We start from the raw sequence: 19,334 nt of genomic DNA on the forward strand, positions 1-19,334 counted from the left end.
AACCTGAAGCATCTGTAACCTGAAGCGTCTGTAACCCGAGGTACCACTGTAAACCTGTCCTTAAAATCAAGTTAGCTTCATCATCCCCCGGTCTATTCCACTCACACATTTTTGGCAGTGACTTTGGTAGTTGAGGACCAGACAACCATGTTGCACCTTCACTATATGTGAGGTAGAGCTTCTACACAAAAGCCAGTTCACCTCTGAGTAACCAGTTGCTGTTGGAGGGCTGCCTCCTTCATGCCCTGTGTGTGGACTTCTAGGAGCATCTGGCATTCCCTGTGTTGGACTAAACAGCTGGTTTCTTCTAACAATCTCTGTGTTGAAAAAGAGGACTGAAATAATGTGGAAAGGACTTCAGTGTGATCAAGCATTAGTGTGATGGTTTGGAGAGGGGACATGGCCTAGGGAGTTCCCACTGGCCAGATAGGGTGGCTGGAGGACCACATATAGCCCCTTGACTTGAGGTTTCCTACTTGTGGTCTAGAAGACCACTGTCTGCTGTAAGAGGAAGAGAATAGGCAAAATTGCTATTCATTTTCATACTTGTGCAAGTGCACCCATGTGGAATGTGGTCACAGAAGCAGATGTGAATTGCTCATCTGTAAAGCTGAGCAATTTTCTTCTGTCTTGCACCAGAGCAATACACATTCATGCAAGCACTCATTACTGCTCTCCTTCCTTCCTTGTTCCAGGGTAAAGTTCCAGTTTGTAGACTCTAATAACCCTTTAGGAATTTTATTTTTAAACCCAATATTGTACATAAATATGCTTCTGTGCTATATAAACAAAAGTTTTTTTGTCTGCTAGAAATGGGAATGTAAATACATATCTTGAAATCCAGTTGACATCTGCTTGCTTGCCCACAAATGACTGTGACCTGACCTTATCCTAGAAGGAGTCATAGCCATGTGCGCATAATGTGCTGGGTGGAGATCTGGTGACTCCTCGTCTTGTTGCTAGTTTTCTGGGCTTCTCAGAGCAATAGATAAAAGTGTTCTGAGCACTAAAAGAATGCAACTGATAAATAAACCAGAAAACAGTTTTATAACTTGCTCTTAATTCAGGTTTCACAGCACTGAAGCTTAATTACATTTTAGGGCAATTCATCACATTTTCACAGTGCAATCCTGTACATGTTTGCTCAGAAGCAAGCCCCTATGTTGATTGGGATTACTCCCAGGTAAACGTGCATCAGATAGCAGATCCCACACCCCAAACCAAAATCCCATTCATTTATGTCCTTTCTTAATACTATTGTGTTTTTAACTGTATTTTCCTTCCCACCGTAGTGTTTTACACTTTACAGGCATTATTCCATCAATCCTCACCCTATTTAGAACCTAAAGGCATATTGTCCTTTATTTGTGTTAGCAACAACAACAAAAGAATAAACATTTAGAAAATTATTTTGCACTTAAAATATATTTAAATATCACACATACATACACATAGAACATTAAATGGACTACAGCAGACTCTAGAATGTCTGAGATTGTTTTGGTTGCATGTTTGTTTAGCTTGCACTTTGTCCAGCATCCTTATTAATAATCCGCAAGGAGCCACAATTTGATATAATTTGTTGATTGTCTATATTGGGGGGGGGGGCTACCTTCTTCATCTGTTAGGATTTCACACCTGCATAGCACACACTTCATACAATCAAGGAAATACCAGTGTTTCTGTTCCTTCTATATAAGTAGCTTTCCCGCCTTTAAAGTGAAGGAGTTTAATTTTTAAAGCATGTAACCCAATGAAGGGTGCATCACTTGTGACACTTTATTTGTGATCACCGCTGCACTTGACTGATGGCAACTTCCACTTTAGATTTATATATAATACTACATTTAAAAGGACTTGTAACCTTGTGATGACTAGAGTTAGCATGATATATATTCACTTTGATTTGAAGCCATAGGAGACATGTGATGCTTCCTGGCAAGATAAGATTTGATTTCTATAAGATATGACACACCCATGAGCAGTTGAGGTGAAATCTTAATTCTATTCAACCTCATAACAAAAGAGCTTGATTTGAGCCTTCACTCTAATGCTTATGGACCTTTTGGAATATGCAAAATAATGTTATGAGAATCAACTTGATGTACTTTCTCCTTTCATTTTATGTATCAAGTGAATCCTTAATACAGTGCTTGTTAAAGTATCCCTGGCCCACTGCACACACCAATTAAAACCCAACCATTAAATAGTCTATCTGCAATAAAATCCCCCGTGTCAAATCAATTGCCAACCAGTTTTGAGTTTCTAAAAAGATTAGCCAGGAGAAATAGGTGTAGACACTCAACGCCTAAGTCTCTTTGGTTCAGAATCTTGTACTCAGCCTGTTTGAAAAAAAAAAAGTTCAGCGGAAGGCAGTGCTTAATTACCAAGGAACATGCAGTGATAATAGTATGCTATGCAAACTGCAACAACCTCTCTGTGCTTCTGGACAGAAGTCAAGAACCTACATGGCTGCTCTATGGATGTTTGTATGGTGCCAATGAACCTGCTGCTTCTGCGGAGGCTGAGGTGAAAAGCAGTGCTGGCAATGGGACAGCAATGCTTCTGAAGGCTTAGAACAGCTTTTGCTCTCTCTCTCTCTCTTTGCCAGATTGAAGACGTGGAATAAAATGGATGCAAAATCAAGGACGTGGAATAAAATGGAAGCAAAATCAAGGATGTGGAATGAAACGGGTACACGCCTTTCTTTCCTTCTTATGTGTTTCCCATTATGAATGACTTTGGCTTCCCCTCACTTCTATTGGTGCTCCGTTCCCTGTAATCTATTATGACAAACCACTGGCCCTTAGGGTAATACCTACCTGTCTTATGGCATCTTCCCTAGTGAGTGATTTAAAAGGGATGGAAGGATGGAACAAAATGTCTGAGATGCAGGAAAAGGACAAGCTGGGAAGCACTGCCTGTCAAGCCAGCCCATCCTTCACACATACACAGATAGGAATGGAAACTGACCAAAGAGCACCTGAAGGGTTTCTGTATCTCTATATTGGATTATGTTCTTTTCCAAAACAAATAAAAGAGAGGGATTTCTTATAACATCATAAAAAGGCAAAAAACCTCTGTGCACATGAGAGCCTTGCAGATCATGTTTTTTATGAAACTTCTGCAAAATAGGTGTTTTACACTATCACTTTCTGTCATAGATTAGTGTTTTATTTCAATACGTAGATTAGTTGTGTGTGTGTATGTATATATATATGTTTCATGTATCTTAGCTACAAGTTTTGTTGTATACTGCTTTGAGAGTTATTTGATTAAGGATCAGAGTCAAAAAGTGCACTACAACCACAGAACCACCTTAGGGACGTATTACCTTGGCTTAATGTGATCTATCTATGTGTTTCCAGTCTCAAACTTGATATGTTGCTTCAAAACCTTAAAAGGCTTGAGACCTGGATATGTGAGACACTACCTCTCCCCCATCCCACCCATATGTACTCTCCTTGGCACTCCATTCACCATCAGGTGTTGCTTCAGGTGCCTCTGCCAAAAGAAGCGCAACAGACAGACCCTTTGTGGGAGTGGCCTCTGTACTGCAGTACTTGAATGCCCTGTAGCTATAAACAGCATGCAAAAAACTTTTCTTTTTAGCTAACCTAATTGATGAGCTGGTGCAGTTATTGCCTGGGGCTTTTAATTTTCTGGCTCCACACTCTTGATTGCTGAATCCTTGTCAATTGTTTATATTTGTTGATTTTATATGTAAGTTGGTTCAAATTTTGTTTTATACAATGTATTTTTTTTTAAAACCTATGGATAGTTAGCCACTCTGGAGTGTCCTCAGACAAGAACGGTGCGGGTATACAATTTTAAAATGAATACATGCCTTAGTTTTTTTGTTTTGTTTTTTTGTCAGCTTTAATGTAAATAAGTTGCTTTGAGTTACTTTTTGGGTGGCGGGGACCCACAAAAACCTATTAAGTTAACCTAGTAAGTTTAATAAGTAATAAAACACAATCCACTTTTTAAAACAGGGAGGAGGGGGAACCCCAGGCCAAACACAGACCTCCATTCTTCTCTATCAGGCATTCGTAACTCTCCCCAGGCCACACTCCTTGCCCTCATGCCATACCCCTCACTGCTTTGCACCTTCCTTGAATTTTTGTGCCTGGCTAGAATATGTCATTGAACTCTTAAAATGTACCTTTTATGCCCAGATAGAAGTTATATGGGGTGTGTGCATGTACAAACACACTATACAAACATACTGTACAAAAGTAAAATTCACATTAATTGCTGTGCCCAATTTTGCAGCCGGCCCCACCCACCTTCATTCTCTGAAATACACGTTTTAGTTGACACAACTCATCATTCCAAAAATTTAGTATAAATACCAATTGTATGCAGGTAAATCTTTTACAACTTCTCATCTTCCAATATAATCAAAGATGGGAGAGAAAGAGAACAGAAAAGTTACTTGATCCTGCAATATATTGCAGCAAAGCACTGCAGGAAGGCAGAGTACAGGAGTCAGACATAATCTGCCTCACCTTGAAGTAATGGCAATCGTATTAACCATCTCAGAGGGATATTCACACATTCACAGAGAGTGACTGCAGTATGCTGCGGTGTTCAGAAACCTTGTATTTGTCACATCATGCAATGTACCCTTAATGTATCTTCAGAAACCAAGCCATAAATCCACAATGTGAGATATACCAGTGACCATTTATAATACAATCCTGCTGCAACATACTAGGTGAAACAGCCGAGCTGTGTAAAATGCTAGGTGACTGAACAGCACTATTCTGTACATGTCTACTCAGAAGCAGGTGCAACTGAATTCAAAGGGGCTTATCTGCAGGTAGGTGTAGGAGTAAGATTGCTAAGGCTGCAATCTTAAATACACTTATAAAGGAGTGTACCCTACTAAACATAGTGGACCTCAATTCTGTGCAAAAGTGCACTGAATTGTATCAAATGCTACAGTCTCTCCCCCCCCCCCACTAACTTGCAATGAACTTCCACTGAGCAATGTGACATGTAACTTCTCCGTAAATGTGCACAGGAACAGGGTGCAATGCAGGTACCACCAACAAGAAGTAAGAGTTATTTAGCTCTAGCATTTTAATCCAAATGTACTTGACTGCTATTGTATGTAATACTGTTTCCTAATCTACTTTGATATGGAGTTATGTGCTATAAATATGTACTGTCTGCAGCATAAACACACTTTGTATTTGCTCTGTCCCTATCAGATAAAAAAATGAAACTGGGGTTGCACAGCAGGTTTTATTATTTCTAAGGACTTACAAATAGATGCTTCCCTATGTATATGTGGCCACGAAGTCAGTGAAAAACCCAACAACCCTGATTATCAAACCACAAAGTAGGGATCAAATGGACAAAAATAAATAAATATTTCTGTGTTGCATTTTCTTGTCAGCAAGGATATGGCAAAATCTGTAATATCTAAAATATATTTGCTGTTGAGAAACTTATCAGGAAAGCATAATTGCATCATAAATATTCCATCACATATGACCCATTCAAGGGTGGTGGCAGCTGCTAGTAGATTCAGGAAGTTGCAATTCACTACAGGATGATAGTGTAGGAGCAAGATAAAGCGTAACATGTCTGATGTTGCTGCAGCAACAAGGGAGAACTAGGAACTTCCCCTGTCAGTACGGTATTTAAAATTGCCTAAATATGAATATTACTGATCTTTATCAAGCATGCAGTGTGTGTCACTATGTGGAAATACTGTAATATAAATGGGTCCTGCAACAAAATGTTGCAGCTTTAAATTCTGCTGTTCCATTCCATTCCTCCTTTCTGTTCTTCCCCCTTTCTGATAGTATTTCAAGGCCAATGAGCATGCTTAATCCTCATTGGGCTGTTGCAGTGTTCCCTCCCTCTCTGTGTGTGTGCTTCCCCCCTAAATGGTGTTTGTTTTTTCTTGGTTTTTTTGCACTTCTGCAGATCTTGGGAGTTCCTTCAAGCCTGCTGGCAACTCCTTGAGCATGGGTGGTGCTGTTAACTACATAAGCAGTAGCACTCCACACCTGAACCTCAGAAAAAGGAGGAACAATTCTTTGCTAGGGACACCTATAAAGGCTTTTTTTGCACCCAGAGCTTTTTGAGAGGAAGCTGCAACCTGAGCCTGAAGCCAAAAGAAACAGTGCCTGACAAACACTTTGCTCATGATGTGCCATAACCCAAATCACCTCTTCACGAAACTGGGTCTTAAATAGTATGTCCTGCTTTTGAGCTGTAAAAGCAGGCTTGCAGGCCAAAATCCTGTTAACTGGCACGATCACGAAGAGCCATTATATAAGGAAGAGCCATTCCTTAATAAACTGACAGCTTGGTGCCCTTGCAAGGGAAGCAAGCCCCTCTGATCATAGTGGGGCTTACGCGAGATTGCACTGCCAAATCCACAAACAGGCTCAAGCATATAGGCACTGCGTTCCCTTCAACTCAATTTATCCTCGGAATTCTGGAAGGATCACAGGCTAAAAATCAGCTCGACTTCCAAATGCATCCTAAGAGAAGAGACGTCTGCCTGCCTCTCCACACGTGCAACGTTTAGAGCCCGGGGGAGCAAAAAAGCATGACGTTCATTTGCCAAATCACTGAACTTGAAGGGAGGAAATGTCCACCTGATTCTTCCCCTGCCTGACTCTCCGCTTGCCCTTGCTTCCCAGCTCCTCGCCGCCGTTGCCTCCTTTTCAGAAGCTGCAAGATCTGCAAGTGGGGGAGGGAATCGCCTCTCTTAATCCTCGAAGAAGTGAACAGCAGCAAACCGGGGAGGGCAGCGGATCAGGATGACTGCGACGACGTGCCTGCCCAGCTCAGCCTCTTTCGCCAAGTCTGCTCGCTCGCCTGCTGCGGTGGATGATGCCTTCCTCTCAAGACCCAGCAGTGATCCTCTCCTCCAGCAGCAAGGCTGCCTCTCCCCTTGCTCGCACCTTAAAGCAGCCATTTTTCACTCTGCAGCAGCCTGTGATGTCATCAACCCCCGGGCAGCCAAGTTCTGCTCCCCCCCCCCAGCACCGCAACACTCCCCCCCCACAAATCCCCCTCACTCGTGAACAGCCAGTAGTAACAGCAGCAGCAGGAGGAGCGGCGGTGGCGGCAGCAAACTTTAGGAATCGCCCCTTTCTTTCTCTCCTCCCTCCCCTTCTGCAAATCGGTTTCCTGATGGGCAGCGGCGGCGGCAGCAGCCATCTATCCTCCGCCTCAGCAGCGTTCTTGCTACAGGGCATGGCTGAGATGCAAGAGCTGGAGGCGCACAGCAGCAATACCGGGCTGCAAAATCAGCTCCGGAGGGGTGCCCTCTCCCTGTCTCCAGGCAGGACTGCAGCTTAGGTGCTGCTGCTGCTGCTGCTGCTGCTGCTGCTGATCCATCTGCACTTGCTCTGTCCCTCTCTCCCTCTCTCTCTCCCCCTCTCCCTCACGCGTGGAAGGGAAAAAAAGCAAAGCAAAGCCAGAGGAAAAAAATCCCCTGCTGTGTGAGCTGCTGCTGCTGTTGCTGCCGCCTTCTTGTCTGCTGAGTCATGGATTGAGGGTCCCTCTCTCCTCGCGGAAATCACTGACACGTCTCAGAACTGGGTCTGCTGCAGCTATTGAGGAGCCCTGATTCCGGGGCCACAAGGACCAAGCCAGGATGATGCTCCTCCTCCTCCTGCTCCAGCCGTCTACATAGGCAAGCTTGCCCTTTGCAGCGTTTTCTCGCCAAGGCTCCTGTCCTTCCTCCAGGCTCATTCGTCCTCAGCAGCTTTTCCTTAACACTCCCCCCACCTCAAATTCTCCCTGGAAAAGAAAGCAACCCCCCAACATACTCTTGAACCATGATCGCCGCCGCTTTTTTAGTTCTGCTGAGACCTTACAGCATCCAATGTGCCCTCTTCTTGCTTCTTCTGCTGTTGGGCACCGTCGCCACGATTTTATTCTTCTGCTGCTGGCACCGCAAGCTCCAGAAAGGGAGGCATCCGATCAAATCGGTCTTTTCCGGGCGCTCAAGGAGCCGAGGTAAGAGACGCAGTGCCTGCCCGGCTGGCAGCCTTTTGCCAAAGGGGGACGGAGGAATCCAGCTTCTTCAGAGGGAAGGAGGGAGCATGGGGAGGGAAAGGGAATCCCCCGTCGCCTGCCCAGCTGTGATAGTTAACGACTTGCTGCTAATGGGAGAGCTCGCCCACTCTCCGGATCTCCCCGGATTATTTGGGGGGAAAGGGCTTTTAAGAGACTGCGGCAGCCTAGTCTCCACCCCATCCCTTAACGAGATCATAAGATGCTGGGTGGGAACCCCTCTCGCTGCTCAAGTACGTTAGAACTTTCCCATCCAACTTCTAGAGAGGAGGAGGGAGAATTAAGATATACATGATGGCTGCTCAGCACAGAGACTTCACATCATTTCAGTGGTGACTGTAGCGATGAGGATTAGCAAGAATAGGAACACTGAGCAGGCAGACGTGTACAAGAACTTAAATTACTTTGAAGTGCAGACAGATGCAGTTCTGCCTTTTTTAAAAACAACAACACAATTCTCCTTTTCATTTCCAGATGCTGCAATGAGAAGCCACCACTTTCGCTCCGAGGTAATTTATCTAGCGCGCAATCTAAAGGTCAGAACAAGTTTTGTTACCAAAATATAAATCACTGAATATCTGTCTATATATAAGAGCACTTGCCGCTTTAAAATAAAAGTTTTGCAATGTTTTGTATTCATTGAACATACCATTTCGCTTAAATGGTTGCATAGCCTAATGCATTTGTTTAATGCTGTTTTCTTGTTAACTAATACAGTATATTGATTCTTTCAGTACCTGTGTCTGTAAGAATGGCTTTATATTAGAAGATAATTCAATAAATGCAGCTATTAATAGTAGCAACATGGAGGCAAAAGGGTTGGCATCAGATCCATGCCTAAATCAGCTTTTGCTTGTTTCATCATCAGTCATTAGCTATATATTGCCACCCTACATTTTTGAGTTTCAAACTTCATGTGAAAACTCAAGTAAAAGGAGCACTGAAAATGTTTAAGGAACTAACTGTTTGTAGGAAAGAGGATTGGTAGCCTTTCTATTTATGGCTGCCACCATGCCAAAATTATAGAGGGTCTCCAAGCTTTCAATGACCACTTGATTTCAGAAAGTTTTTTTTCTTTTGCTAAGGAGGAGCAAGGAATGGAGACAATTCTACAGTCTGTCTCCTTTGTTCATTTTCTGTTAATACTTCTTGCATTAAAAATAAAATAATAAAACTTAGTCATTCCTGGCTTCCTGCTACAGATTTAAGGAAGCAGAGCACATCTAATCTTCTCACAACCTCTCAAGGTTATTTGGTGCTTCTGGCACTTAATAATTCTTTTTTCCAGTGATTTCTTTTTCTTTTTGCATTTGTACATTTAAGAACATCCTTTCAAAGCAATCTGGTGGGGGATCCTATTCTAGAGGGACCTCTCCTTTGTAGAATTGCCCCTTTCTTATACAAGAATGTTCAAGGACAATTGATTCTCTATTAAAATTGCCTCCAAATCCCACTGGAAAATCAAAACATTTATCAAGTAACTTTTTTCCTCTGTGTAAAGTGACTGATTTGCATATCTAAAGCTAAATCTGGAGATTTGAGTTGGGGCTTCATTTAACATTTTCAGTTCAATTATTAATAGTTAAATAACAACTCATTTCTTTCATGCAGCCCAGTCCTAGGCATGTTTGCTCAGAAGTAAATTCCAATGCATTCTTACTTCCTGGTAAATGCACTAGCCTCGCAGCCTGTGATAATAAGCACATTAACCCTCTGTTTTAAATGGGATTTAGTCCCATTCAAGTGTGGCTACACTTCCAGCCTTACCTTCTTAACGTACCGTCTTAGCCACACTTCCCTGGGAGCAAGGTCTGTTGGACTTATGCCTGAGTAAACATACATAGGATTGGGTTGCACAGGATCAGTCTACTAAAAGTTAAGCACAAATCCCATTCATTTCAGTGGTAGAGCTAATCAACTGAGGGAATTTTCCCCATTGAAATCAGTGGGACTGAAATGTATTTTGACTGGCTGGGTCTTAGTATCAGCAATTTGATGTAGTCCTATTGATCACTAATGATCAATAAGTGATGTGAAATGTTCAGAGGTGCTGGACTGCGCTGACCTTACTGCCCCCAAGCCACCCACCTGCAGGGCAGCCCACCCACGAGACAGTGTGAGACAACTGCCTCAGGTGGCAACATCCACAGGGGCAGCAGATCCAGCCTCCAAGGAATGCAGCAGCTGTGGTGTGCTCCTTGGAGGCCGGATCTGCCGCCTCCTGGGAACCAGTTGGCGAATAGGAGAGGCTGGTGCTCTTCTCCCACCTTTGTTCCCAATGTAGATCTTCATTCCCCCCCCCTTATACCTGATGTAGATCTTCACTCACCCCTTCTCCCCGGGTGGTGGGGTGGGTGGCACCATTTTGTCCTTTGCCTCAGGCGCTTGGGCTGGTCCCACCCACCTGCCAGGAAGCTAGCTTGTTTCCTCTGCCCCTCCTCACAAGCCACTTCTGGAGAGGCGACGTCTAATCTGTGAATTTCCAGAGGACGTCTTGCCCTGCTTTGCTGAACCTTACATTTCCATATGTAATTTGTTGTATGTAGAGGATACGGTTCTATGCTTATAACTAAGCCCTCACAGAACTCAGTGACTTACTTTTGCTTAATTTTTTATAGCAAGGGCTTTTTTTCCAGCCCAAGGGTCCCATTCCTTTCTGGACAACCTTCTATGGGCAGAACAGCATTTTTTTTACCTTTATACAGGTAGGCTGGATTCCACACACACTCAGAACTGCCCCCCCCCCCCATTCTCCATCCAGGCAAGCAAGAGGCATTATCAGAGTTCAAGGACCCATTCCAGCCAGCAGAAAACAGTGGGGGGGGGTGAAGCAGGACCAGTGAGGGGTGTGGCTTGGGGAGCATACTGGGGGCCTGATGGAGAGGTCAGGAGGGCCGCATTCACCCTGAGGTTCCCCACTCATGTTTCAGAATTGGACTGCTAGGGATACGCTAACAAAAGGGCATGGTAACTTACGGCATTGCTAATTTATATTATTAAATCAAAAGTCAGGCTGATTCTGCCTTATCTCAAATTAACTGACTTGGAACACAGAGGCTTCCACATTGTCACTTCTAAGGAGTGGGTTTATTTAATGTTTAATTGCTTTACTTTAAAGTGTGCATAACATTATTTTCCTACATTGAAAGTCCTTGAATAATTGAGCAGCTTTTTTAAAAAAACCCTTTCAACAAAAACACATTCAATTTTTACTAATCCTGTCACCACCTTCTTTATTCAAAATTAATAATTTTGCAATCACACACAGATATTCTATATCCGTACGTCAGTGTTTCTGCTGTTCTATTGTTTAGCTGTACCATAGTCTGCATTTTTATATTTTATTGTCAAGTGTTGGTTTTTATTGGCGATTATAAGCTGGTTTGCGTGGGAAGTTCCTCAAAAAAGCAGAGTATCTAGGAAACAACATGGTGGTTTTGAGCATTAACTATTAATCATTTGAATTGTATCATGTATCACATGCATATATTTAATGGATTCTCATCTCCAAAGGACAATAATCAATATTACAAAACTACTGGCAAATGTTGAATGATGGGTGTTTTGTTATAATAAGAAAATCAGTATTACAGTCCAAAGTCCATTCCTTTCAGTGGAATAAGTGAACTGGGCACCACACCCTTTATGACCTCATAGGTTATGATGTCACCTGGATGCCACAATTTTGAAATTACGAACTTCCTCCCCTTCCCTGCTGGCACCGGGAGGCAGCAGAACAGGATGGAAAATCTATTTTAGTGAGGCGTGGGTTAAGATGTTGGATCTCCAGGCCTTCCTTGCTTATCCAAGTGGCTTTTTAAGGAAAGCTAGTTGCTGGCCAGGACCATAATGTGTGTTCTGGCTCTTACAGCCAAATAACCACAGTCAGAATTGTACTCTCCATGATGTTTGATGTACTGTAGTCAATTGTGAGTGAGTCAGTTAGCGCTGGTTTCTTTTTTAGTGGAACTTACTTCCTGATAAATTTGCTTGGGGTTTCTGCTTTAGCCTATAGTTTCCAAATATCAGGTATTACAAGATCTGGTAATTTCAGTGGGATGTGGTCTTTTTAGAAGGACAGGGCACCAGCCATGACTTTCTTTGATGTCTAGTTATGATTTTCCTTAAACTTATAAGCTAAACTTTGAAACTGCTGCAGCAGCACAATTCTCAGGAAAGGTAAGCTGCTTGAAGATTGCAGCCTTAGGCTATAATGCTGCACACAGGGCTGCTCAAATCCCATTGACTTCAGTGGGATTTAAAAGCAGTCGAATTGTGTATGGGAGGGCAGCTGTAGGCGGTTGGGAGTACAAGTCCCATTGACTTTCAATGAGACTTAGCTTCCTAGGTGCCTTGGGAAATAGATTTTTCAAAGGAAAGAATTGCAAATGAGGCCAACTCTCCCTCCTCCAGCTTTTACAATGGTTGAAATGTATGCATCTGTGTAAACATAATTAGAACTCAATATCCAGCGCAAAATTCTGAGGCTCCCTGTGGAGATAAGAGTTGCCCATGGTGCTGGTTTGAACATGGATGCAGCAGAGCACATACTGCTGTTTAAACACACACGCACATGTCCAGTGAAGTGATTAAACATCCCCTAGCACCATATATCATACCACAGAGTATTCAAGATGACATCAAGAAGATGGCACTCATCAATCCAAGGTTGCATGGAGGTGTGCTTGTCTTGAATTGACTATGAGGAGCAAATGAAATGGCTAAGGGAAACCAGTAAAAGGCCTCTAGGTCATTTATAACCTGCCATGGTTTTCTATTGTACACTTCTGGCTCTCAGTCAAATAAACCTGTTGAATGCAGTCAATGATTAGGGGTGTGCACAGACCCCCGATCCACCCTGTGGCCCAGATTGGGTAGATTTCATCCTGTGATGTCCTAATTCAGTAGCGGAGGTAGCTGGGCACGGTGGGGGCGGTCCGCACCAGGAGGGAGGGCATAGGGCACCATAGGTATCTTTAGGGACAGCACGAGACTCTGCAGTGCAGCACACTGGCTGTTGTGTGTTGGGGGTTGTAATTCTGGGCAGCAGGGGTGCTTGCGGTCAGCAAGGTGGTTCCTGGGCATTTCGGGGGGGGCACAGCTTAAATCGGTAGCTGCCCTAAACAAAGCTCAACAACTTTGGTCCAACTTTGGGGGTTGGTACGCCTGAATCCATCCCCAAGGTAAGTTTAAAATCCTATTTTAACACATTTGGTTTTGAAAAGGGCCAAGGAGTTGTACCAGTACTCTGCAGGATTGGACCCTACTAGCTGTTAAGTGGAAGGACGCATTCCTGTTGAGTTCTGGTCACTGCTCCATTGCTAGTGGTTTCCCTGCACACGAAGGAAAACGCTTGTGAAGGAGGAGGACCCAGGACACTGCAGAGGCTCAGATTCTCCTGTCTATCAAGTGGTCAGCAGGAGGGTTTGATCCTGTGAGGTACTGCTTCACAAGTGGCGTTTCTGCATGAAAGCCCCTTACAAAGCAGCACCTACACCTGCAAGATTGATGTGGAGTGCAGGCATTGATCTTGTGGGGTAGGGTGAAAGCCATGGTGTTGGGTCTGCCTCCTCTTGGGAAGAGGCACCCACCAGTTGGGTAGGACTTGACCCTTTTCCTGTGGCTTTCCCACCTTGCCCTCCTCTCCTTTCTCTCCTGCCCCCAGATCATTCTCTGCCTATCAAACCTGACTCGCAGTGGCTTGTACCTGTCCCTTCCTGACTCGCCCAAAGTCCTCCTCATATGTCTGATTTGGCTTGGGGATTTGGCCTTGGCTGAATCTGGTGCACAGCTCTGACAGTGATAAGGTGTGGAGGGCAACCAGAGATCTGGTATCACAAACCTTGAGCACATTGTATGACTGCATAAGCATTATCCTAACTTAATCAGAGTCTGCTCTGTTAAAGTTAGCAATCCATGGACTCAAACAGCAGCAGGACAAAGAAGCTTGTGTGCAAATGTTTTCCTCAGACAAGGTCCTGGCACTGCTGACTTTATCAGTGTCCATGATACTGCTTATCATACAGTATATCTAATGATGTAGCACAATGCAAACACAATTCATCAAACTAAATTGGCCAATGTTTGATTACCACTAAAGCCCCTATATATACTGGGACTAAATTCAAATGGTCTTCTATGTTGCACAATTAGCAAAATGATGCAATCAGTAGGTCTTAGCCATGAGCCTGGGAACATCAGAGTTGCTTGGTTTGGGTGCATGGTTTAGTGCCGGAGCTTTAAAACAGTAAGTAACAAGTGGCGCCTGAAACAAAATATTACAGTGCAGAGTGTTCCTGTTCAGGATTTCCATTCCCCTCCCTTCACAACAGGCACTTTCAATCAAGCATTCAGTGGCCTCTCATCACACTCATTCCTCACTGAGCTGTTTTGGGTTCCACCTCCTGCAAGAGCAGTTAAAACCTCCCTTAATGGGTGGGTATGAATTGGGTGGAGGTGTCCCTCTGCTGAGCTCTGCTGGCATGGCCACTCAGCTAGATGAGTGTGCCATTGATGGGATGCCCCCTGACAACAGGCATCAGGGCCCCCAAAATGGGGAATTCTGGAGGCGAGGAGGGGCTGAACAGGTCTGGTCCCATTGCTGTCAAGCAACAGCACCAGTCTTGATCATGCCCCCACCCAACCTCTGCTATTACTGCTTGGGCCTACCACTCTGCAAAGGGCCGCTGGCTGAATCTGGATTGAGTCCCAAGTGTTATTTTTCCAAAAATATTTTTTGTACCTCTGTAAACTTTGTGGTTGTCCCAAAGCCTGTTGATGCCTTCTTCTTGATAATGCCATTTTGAAGAACTGATTTCACTGTGGATATATAGTATGATGGTGGTGATGATATCATTATTATTATTATTATTATCATCATCATCATCATCATCATCAGTGACAATCACCATAATTTCTATGATCTTACATTGTATGTCTTTCCCCAAGGAGAAGTCAGAACCAGATCCCCTACCTTTGGCTTGGAGGGAAAACAGTTTCTATGCAGGATTGAGCCACAGCACCTCCCCTTTTAGAAATTAGGATTTGGGTGTGAATTCATGTAACATACACTTGAAAAGGATTGTAAGGAAGTTGTGTTATAAATTAAGCATTGCTATTCTTAAAGTGACTGCCCTACAGATATACATTACCTATTTGAATTGCTTTAATCTACTACTTTGGAAGTTACTTGATTATATCCATAGTGAAAAACTGGAGCTGCTAACCTCTTTGGGAACCAAATTAACTTCTAAAGTGTGATTACAGTTCATAGGTCACTAGACAGCCATTAATCTCTCAGTGAACATGTGGGGTGATGATGTGCGAAAACAGGCTTTTTAATAAACTCAGATCAAGCCATAGAAGATCTGATCCTACATCCCGTGCAAAACTGTCAATACATTTCAATTGGATTTATTATTCAAAGGGAGAGAAATGTTCAGTTTTGTAGCCTAAAACATTTTGTACCATACAGCAGTGCCCAAGATGAGTTATTCGTGGCAATTGACCTGGTTCAGCTGTCACTTAAGGGCTTTTTGATTTAGCAGAATTGCTAGTGACAGGATTTTGCTCCCTGCGTAATGGAACCAAATTTGTATTTGTTATTATCCTGGTTGCAGGGAGATGACTGCGCATATTTAGTTTTATACTGAAGAAATGCATTTTGGTAGCATTTGCATTTCACAGACTACATCTGCTGCTTAGCCTGCTGAAAAGTTACTGTCACTACAGGATATGACATTTATGTATTCAGTTGTCATGTAGATAAGATGCTTATGCATGTCTGGTGCAAAAAATAGGTCACCCAGGGAAGCAAACGGAAATAAAAAAAATCCTATTGGTAATGTTGATAACAGAAAACTCCAACTGCTGAATGTTTAGCTCAATATATTCTTCCCCACAACCTCTTCATTTTTGACAAACATTTCCTTCTTGCCTCGTACAAAAAAGCCATCTTCTGTGTGTGACCCATTATCACAGTCAACCCACTTTCTGCTTAACAGGACAACCAGCTAAAAATATCATTCTTGTTGCCACTATAGAATGATAATGAATAGCCTTGGAAGTCTTCTGCTATAATTCAGTAGAAGAATCCCAGGGTTATTTATAAGCTTCTGAGTGTACGACTAACTCAGATGAAAAGGAAAATCAGAAAAGCCTCTAAGCTGAATTTATAGTTCTGTGTCTGATTTGGGGAAAGTGCATTTAAGGAGAGACACAGACAAATGCAAGCTTCTGTCTATTCAAAGGAATTATTTTTTCAGTAGATGGAATCAATTGTATTTGGACACATTTCTGCCTTAGGGTGTTGGAAATGCATTCCATTAAGCACGGAAGGTTCAAGGAACAAGGTCAAGGGAGGAAATGTTTTTGAATATGAAAATAAAAGGTTTCCCTGCAATAATTAGAATAAATCCTGCTGTAGGTAGGAATTAATGTGTAATATAGAGAAGTACTGTATTCTCAGTCCCACATAAAGTTTTATCTCTTATGATGGACATAATTTCAGCTAGCGATGCTGTGCAAATGGCTAGCAAGATACCAAGATGGAGTGGGGAATCTGTGAACTTGGAGATGTTTCTGGAATTTTAACACCCAGCCACTTTGACTATTCATGGTCAGGGGTGATGGGAGCTGTTGTCCAGCAGTATCTAGAAGTTCACAGGTTCCCCATCCTGACACATGGATTAAATTTAAAATACAAGAAATAATTGTTTTGTCAATTGGTCATTAACTTTAGCTCTTATGGTAGATGTGATTGGAAACGGCTAGCAAGGGAAAGAGTGAGAGAGAGAGTTAGAAACAAATAAAAAGGGAGATGTAAATAGTAATGGACTGTTAGATAGAAATGTATAAAAATATATATGAGAGAGAGAACTAGATAGATATAGAGGAAGTGTGTTCCTTACATTACAAAAACTTTTCACTAGGAACTTAGCCTGCATTGAAGACCAGTCAGACCATCTGGTAAGCAGTTGGTGGAAACATGCACAAAATTGCGCAGAGAATGGTGCTTCTTTCTCCCAATTGAAGCAAAATGGGGGGGGGTACCTTTTTATAGCTCTGTAAGCTTATATGCAGTGATGATATAGGCTTAGTGTATCTTTTGTGAACAAAGATTGCCTGCCTCTGCAGATAGGGGAGTTCACTTTTTGTGCAGATGGCATAATCCAGAAACTTGACACAAATGTTTTAAGGATCTGTGAACTGAAGGGGAGTAATGACTCAAGTGCTAACTAAATGCCTTCAATGCTACAGGAACTGCCTAAAACTGACACAACAGACAGATACTCTACCCCCCCCCCCCCCCGCAAATTGCGCCTCTGTCTTGGTTTATCACTCCAGCACAGTCTCTACTTACACACAGCAGTTATCTTCACAATTACTGTCTGGATAAAGGCAGAAAATATTAAACAAAGCTGGCCTCCCTTGGCAATGATTGAGCAGGGGACAGAGAAAACATTCAAACAGATGATTGTTGGAGATCTGGTATAGTAGAGTGAGCAAGGCTGCAATCCTGTATCTCCCCCCACCCCAAATCAACAACTCTGTGAGGTAAAGTAGAGAGTTAGGTACTGACTGAAGGTCATCCAGTGGGCTTCCTGGATAAGAGGGGGGAATTGGAATTTGGGTTTGCTTAATCCTAATCTGAAGGGATGCCAGGGGCACTGTGAGTTAAACCACAGAGCCTAGGACTTGCCGATCAGAAGTTCGAAAGCACGTCAGAGTGCAAGTAGAAGGTAAACGGAGTTGGCGGGAAGGTAAACGGCATTTCCGTGCGCTGCTCTGGTTCACCAGAAGCGGCTTAGTCATGCTGGCCACATGACCCGGAAGCTGTACGCCGGCTCCCTTGGCCAGTAAAGCGAGATGAGCGCCGCAACCCCAGAGTCAGCCATGACTGGACCTAATGGTCAGGGCTCCCTTTACCTTTACTAATCCTAATCTAGTACTCTTTTACTAATAGAACACTGTGCTTCTGAGCCATGGCACTATGCTACTCTTATTGGGGAGGAAACCCATAGCCGTATTTATGATGCATTGTTGCATGCCGAGTCAAAGGAAAACCAATCTACAAAACAGAACTAATACCCAATAGTGTTCATCTTCTTTAGGTTCTGCATTGATTGTTGATATCCTGTTCATTCAGACAGCTACTATATAGTACAGTGCTGGGAAGCAGCGTACCTCCTTCGAAATGGTTTTCTCATAAGACCTTGTGACCCTGACGTCCTCACAGTGAAATCCACCGAGAGCAGAGCATTAATGGGGAAACAGTGTTGAATCATAGTTCAATTAATGCATTATGTCACTGATGCTTTGGCCTTGGCTAATGGGCGCTGGAAGAGCGTATATCCCCTAGCGGGTTATATCTGAACCTCAACCATCTTTCGTTATGAGATGCTGAATCTTTGCTTTCCCTTTCTCTTGAAGTTGGCACGGGTTGCTCCCGGAAGAACGATAAGATTGCTATATGGCAGAGGTAGCCCAGTCAGGACCCTTAGCAAGACTGTTCTCCCTCCACCCAGCTGCACTGATTTATGCAATGGTGGCAAAAAAGGGAGAAAAATAAATTTAAAACATAGCACTATAGTGCACAGAGAGGTTTGTGCATGTCTCCTGTATGTGTATGTGTGTGTGTGTGAGAGAGAGAGTGTACGAGATAGGCATACCCCTTTATGTGAGAATGTTCAGGGTGGCAGGAGAGGATATTTTGTTTATTAATATCCTTCCTAACTTGCACTAGCAAGTTCCTTATGTAGCAGAGTTACATTCCCCTTCTCACACACAGTAGAAAGCTGGTTGCAGGCTCATTAGAACCTCTTAAAAAGGTAAAGGTAAAGGTACCCCTGCCCGTACGGGCCAGTCTTGACAGACTCTGGGGTTGTGCGCCCATCTCACTTAAGAGGCCAGGGGCCAGCGCTGTCCGGAGACACTTCCGGGTCACGTGGCCAGCGTGACATCGCTGCTCTGGCAAGCCAGAGCCGCACACGGAAACGCCGTTTACCTTCCCGCTGGTAAGCGGTCCCTATTTATCTACTTGCACCCGGAGGTGCTTTCGAACTGCTAGGTTGGCAGGCGCTGGGACCGAGCAGCGGGAGCGCACCCCGCCGCAGGGATTCGAACCGCCGACCTTTCGATCGGCAAGTCATAGGCGCTGAGGCTTTAACCCACAGCGCCACCTGCGTCCCTCATTAGAACCTCTTACTATTATGCAATTCAGTCTGCCTCAGATTGAATTGTACGTTTCTGGTAAATTCACTTGAATCCCTCTTAAAAGAATA

The 19,334-nt window shown here is 43.5% G+C and overlaps 1 protein-coding gene across 5 annotated transcripts in view; it reads left to right on the forward strand.

Moving 5' to 3' along the window:
* The first annotated feature begins 7,084 nt into the window (after positions 1–7,084).
* The window catches only part of DST (dystonin), a 306,444-nt gene continuing 294,194 nt past the window's right edge, over positions 7,085–19,334 (forward strand). For 2 of the 5 annotated variants that reach the window (XM_079970257.1, XM_079970258.1), the window contains exons 1-2: positions 7,098–7,995; positions 8,527–8,588. In XM_079970257.1, coding sequence (XP_079826383.1) covers positions 7,815–7,995; positions 8,527–8,588 — 243 coding nt within the window. In that variant the 5' untranslated portion in view covers positions 7,098–7,814. Of the gene's footprint in view, positions 7,996–8,526; positions 8,589–19,334 lie in introns of all 5 variants that reach the window. The other 3 variants (XM_079970248.1, XM_079970259.1, XM_079970249.1) reach the window with 3 other exon arrangements.

This window comes from Podarcis cretensis (genome assembly GCF_951804945.1).
Source record: "Podarcis cretensis genome assembly, chromosome: 3".
Lineage (NCBI taxonomy): Eukaryota > Metazoa > Chordata > Lepidosauria > Squamata > Lacertidae > Podarcis > Podarcis cretensis.